General features: G+C 31.2%; 1 protein-coding gene across 1 annotated transcript; it reads right to left on the bottom strand.

The window, feature by feature from the left end:
• Nucleotides 1-2,766: 2,766 nt before the first annotated feature.
• LOC129942717 (uncharacterized) lies at nucleotides 2,767-3,855 on the bottom strand. The gene is made up of 3 exons (XM_056051762.1): nucleotides 3,732-3,855; nucleotides 3,484-3,656; nucleotides 2,767-3,021 (listed from the first exon to the last, which is right to left on the bottom strand). The coding sequence occupies exons 1-3, from the start codon at nucleotides 3,747-3,749 to the stop codon at nucleotides 2,802-2,804; spliced, it is 411 nt and encodes a 136-aa protein (XP_055907737.1). The 5' UTR covers nucleotides 3,750-3,855; the 3' UTR covers nucleotides 2,767-2,801.
• Nucleotides 3,856-5,452: the final 1,597 nt, after the last annotated feature.

Here is a 5,452-nt window from a genome sequence, read left to right as displayed (position 1 = left end):
TATTTTTTTGTAAAAAAAACTGTAACTTCGATATTTCTTACAATTTGTCCTAATGTTGAAAACAATATTTCTTATAAGTAAAAATTAATTAGAAGCTATTATCTCAAAGTTTTGAAAAGATATTTGAGTCAAAAATCAATTTTTACCAACTTTTATAAATTTTTTTTTAGGTTTTTATTTTTTGTAAAAAAACTGTCAATTCGATTTTTTTCAAACTTTAACTGAATGTTGCCAACAATATTTTTTGAAAGATTAGAGTAAATCAAAGCCAATATCTCAAAGTTTTGAAAAGATATTTGAATCGAAAATCAATTTTTACCAACTTTTATACATTTTTTTTAGGTTTTTATTTTTTGTAAAAAAAACTGTCAATTCAATTTTTCTCAAAATTTTTCAAAATGCTGAAAACAATATTCCTTATAAGATAAAATAAGTTTGAATCCTAAATTTCAAGTTTTTAAAAAGATATTTGAATCGATATTCAACTTTTACCAACTTTGAGTAATGTTTTTTTTAGATTTTTATTTTTTATAAAAAAAAACTGTCAATTCGATTTTTCTAAAAATTTTATCAGATATCAAAAACATTATTATTCGTTGCACAAAATTGTTTTGGAGATGTATCATATTTCAGTCGTAAAATTTTGGAGGTGACAAATTTTTTTTTTTCAGTTTTATTGATTTATAAAAACAAAACCGTTATATTGATTTTTTTCAAAAAATATACTTGTTTGGTATCACGTTACAATTTATTATATAAAATTTAATTCAAGTCTCTAGCAATTTCGGTTCGTAAGATATTTAGGGTTAACCAAAATTTTCACCTTTTTTTTAAACTGCTATGGTAAAAAAACCACCCACGCAATTTTCTTGAGAGCCCTTTCTGCATCTTTCTGCCTTATTGTCTGTATAACAAAATTTAGTTGAAATCGATATCTCTTCTAGTTCTTGAGCTATGTACGACGAAAAAAACGTCGCGAACTTACGGACGTACGGACGTACGAACGTACGTACACACGGACGCACAGACATCTTTCTAAAAATCTTTTATTTCGACTCTAGGGACCTTGAAACGTCGAGAAATGTCAAAATTTTCAATTTGACAAATCGGACCCATTACAATAACTTCCTATGGGAAGTTAAAAAGAAATGACACAAAAAACATCGGCTCTTTTATTTTAAACCACCCTTAAATAATAATTACCTTATTTAAAGCTAAAAAATGTTTATCATTGTAATAGAAATTAAGAAATCCGTACTAATATTATAAATGCGAAAGTAACTCTGTCTGTTAATCAATAACGCCTTCCAAAAATGGAATTTTGTATGGAGATATTTTGATACCCGAGAAAGGACATAGGCTACTTCTTACCCCGGGAAAATGATGCATTCCTATGGGAAAATTCAGGTTTGCCAATCGCTTTTACGTCTTTACTCATAAACAGATTTAAATGAACTATGGCAAGGTGATAGTTTAAAACTTAAGAAAGGACATGAGTTACTTTTGACCTCGGGAAAACAACGCATTCCCATTAAATTAACAATGATTTGAATAATATTAGGATAAAATTGGTATTACGGGAAAACAACATCACTGAGTGGGTCGACCCGAACGGGCAGATATGTGAGGGCACACGCCGGCCGCCATTGTCTGACGCATGCAAATTACAGATTAATCTTGCAAATATTTTATTTGTCGTGTAAATTTAATGGTTTCTTTAATACTAAATGAAATACAACGTTATAGACAGGGAGCAAGTAACATCATAGAGTTTTTAATTCTTTGGAATTATCAGTGATGCCTTTTCATAAGTTGGTGTTCCAGTCCTGTTAATGAGATATCTTGGTACACCAAAGTTTTGTAATGTTACACGGCTACAGATTACTCACCTAGGACGAAATATTATAAAAGCTATAATCATGATTGGAATAGCAAAAGGAAACATTTTTTTAATTCCCCGCTTTCCGATAGTTACAACCGATTTGCCGTTTCAGTTCAAAAGTAAGCAGTTTCCTCTGAAAGCAGTATTTGCAATACCAATAAATAAACCTAAGTGGCAAACGCTGAAAGTTGCAGGTGTGTACTAGCTGGTAAAAGCTAGTATTCAATAAAACTTATTAAAAACACTAAAATTAACATTACAAATATATTCTTACGCACTGCATTTTTATACCAGACCTAACAATATTTGTTAAAATTGTCAAGTTTCGTTCCATCCTATATATTTTACCTTCTATTCACACCATATATTTAAACAAGTTTAAATTTAGAAGTAAACAAAATTGCAGATGATTGTTTTAACTTCCAAATTCCAATAAAAAGAAGCATAACATTGTATTAATTCAGACTTGTTTTATGTTTAATAAAACACAAGATTATCATAAAATGCTTTTGGGGTGCTATATATCAGTCTTAAAAGTAGAGCTCTTGATTCACCCGGTAAATGTCCTAACGTCATGTCATGGGTATTACCAGTTTAGTCTGGAATTTAACTACCCACAAGGCGTTGGGTACTCGCCGAATTGTCAGATAGCCGATATAAAAAAATATATGGTTGAAGTGAATAATAACATTTTGGTTGCAAGTAAAATGTTCTTTAATTAAGTTTCTCATATAAAATAGATTAATTTAAACCATATTTATTAAGGCCTGCGGGTACACAACTCTACACTGCCTTCCCGACGTCTACTTTAGTCTTGCTTAATGCTTTGAGCAGTTTTTTTTTTCAAAAATCTTAAATTTTGTTTGTAGTAAAATTAATCTAAATTTAATCACTTCATTAAATATATAATTATTATGGCTTAACCAGATAGGTTTTGAAGAAGTTTATGTGATATTCCAGCGAGTATCTGTAACTCCTTTGGTTGCAAACCATTTTTATCGATAATTGAGGAAGCAGTGTAAATTAATCCTTCCTTTGTGTACTCGTGCACAACAAACCAAATTAGTTCCTCTTTGGCAGTTCCGGGGTTAATGAGCTTGCCAACTAATTCACGGTAGGAGCCATCGGATGCTTGGATACTAGAAAGATTTAGAAAGAAATGCAATTATTATTCAAAAATACATAAATATGGAAGGCTTGAAAAAATGCTTTACATATTTCCGGAAAAAGAAGCTACTTTTACTACTTCATCAATCCCAACTCTAAAAAAAATACCATAAAACTCATAAGTTTTGTGAAGGGGTACTAAGGCCATGACTTGGATGCTCATGTAACAACCAAGAGGAACCAGGAACAATAGAAAAGAACCAATCTTGACATCATAATTCTAACGAATGTTTATTTACCTCTTTTACTAAACACAGTATTTATTTATGTAAGCAATCGACGCAATAGCTATATACTACACCCTGTAGTAAGCCACTCAAGTCGTCGTACTTTAAATTTATCTTCATAAATTCTAATTTCAGAATCTTTTCCCAATTTAACCATTTGCATAAATTATATAGAATTATTTTTGTAAACCAGTTTCTAAAACTTACTTAAGACGATATAATTCTTTTGTTGGTAGATCTTTGTATTCCGAAAGCAAAATGCGAGATATGAATTCCTCAAAATTTCGATTTACATATGATTTCTCCTCTGGCGGTGTGAGTTCAAGACCGAGACAAGATGGGACATTAGCGTATCCCAAGACATAAACTACAAGGACGAACTAAATTATTCATTAATAAAAGAAACAAAAACACTTTGACATACAAATTATTATTATTTTAAATTGAAAACCCACCAATTTGACAGATGTCATTATTGATATAAATTATCTTTTCACACCACAACGCGAAATGAAGTTGATTGAATCAAGCTTAAAGACTGACTGAAGACTCGTCTAAAGTATTAAGTAGAAGTTTGTCTCTAATCAGTTTTGATCTATTCAGATCTATGCAAGACGTAGGTTTGTATTAGCTTAAGATTCACCGGTTTACAAAACTTGATTAGATTGATCTGATATTTGGCTTCAAATCATCGCCGACCCTACGAATGTTTATCATTCAAAACAAATCAAAATTATAATTACATCCATCTAGACTTTGACTGTATCACTTGTTGTCATGGTTTTTCTAATAGATTTTCCTTACCTGATTGATTTATGAAATTGCGACAAAATATTAATAATTTTGTTAATCTAAAAAAGATCAAGTAGCTATTTTAAAAATCATACAAAACACTAAATGGTGGTTCGATTTTAGTGAAAAGTCCAAGAGTTAACAACACTCACAAAGGTTTATGAGCTGGCGGCATTGCACTTTCCGTGAATGATGTTCGCTATTGTGAGACGATAACGAACTTTTTTTCGTCCAAATTAGATGTGGACGATAATGTGGTTTCAACAAGACGATGCCACTTGCACAAAACTTAAGAAACAATTCGCCTTTGCGCGACAAATTCAATGGCCGTTTTATCTTAAGTTGTGGCGATGCCAATTAGCCGCCAAGATCTTAGAGGAAATATAATATCTAGAGTGCCGACTTAATGGGTTTTATCTCTTTCGGCCTACAAGCAAAATTGAGGGGATTTTGTCCATAAGGATAAGCATGTGTTAGTTATCCCGTTCCATTTTGGAATGGAGTTGTTATGGAATTCGGGACCATATTGCTCAACCGCGAGGGAAAAAACTATGAGTAGAACTCAGTCGTTCAAAAAAGTGATCATCAATTGAAAAATGAATGCAATAATTTAAGAAAGGTTTATTTTATGGTTACTTTTCAGAGCAAACTGTGTTTAAAATAATATTTGACTGCTTTTGGTAAACAAATACTATGAGAGTTTCGCTAAAAGCAGAAAAAATCATGCAGAAAGTATAGGCGCACCATAGAAATGCAATGCAAACGTGGCCCAATTTGAGTTAAGCCCAGTTTCGAAAGATTAACAACGAGGTGAGAATTTTGCCAATTAAGAAGATGTAAACAAAACAAAATTAATTCCCAGCAATGCAAATGAAGGTAAAACAATTCAAAATGCTAAATTACATACAAATTTGAAAAAAAAAAAATTACAACTTTATATAATAACTACTTTCGCCACTACGAATACGAACTATGTCGTCGAATCAACTGAACGACAGAGTCAAATCATCTTCGAAGTTTCGTTTTGATTTGTTGCTGAAAAAAAAAACATATCAATTAGTGATTCATAAGCAGTGTTGCCATAATCTCAAATTTCATAATGCTATATTTCAAATTTTATAATGCTAGATCAATAGGAGCTCAAAAAACAAAATTTTAAAATCCATATAAAACGTCCATAGCGATGATTAAAAATCAAACATCTTCATTCTTCCGCACATTTTTAACAATCTGAGAATAGTCTTTATTTTCATCGCTTTTACTTTGAACCGCTTGCTTTTTGATCTTTGCACATAGGACAATTTTTAGTTGCATGTATTCCTTCGCACTTTACACAAACAAACTCTCGGTTGCAGTATTTTTGGGTATGACCAAAAGCTTGGCA

The sequence above is a fragment of the Eupeodes corollae genome, chromosome 1, assembly GCF_945859685.1.
Source record: "Eupeodes corollae chromosome 1, idEupCoro1.1, whole genome shotgun sequence".
NCBI lineage: Eukaryota > Metazoa > Arthropoda > Insecta > Diptera > Syrphidae > Eupeodes > Eupeodes corollae.
This window is presented reverse-complemented; position numbering and strand designations above follow the sequence as displayed.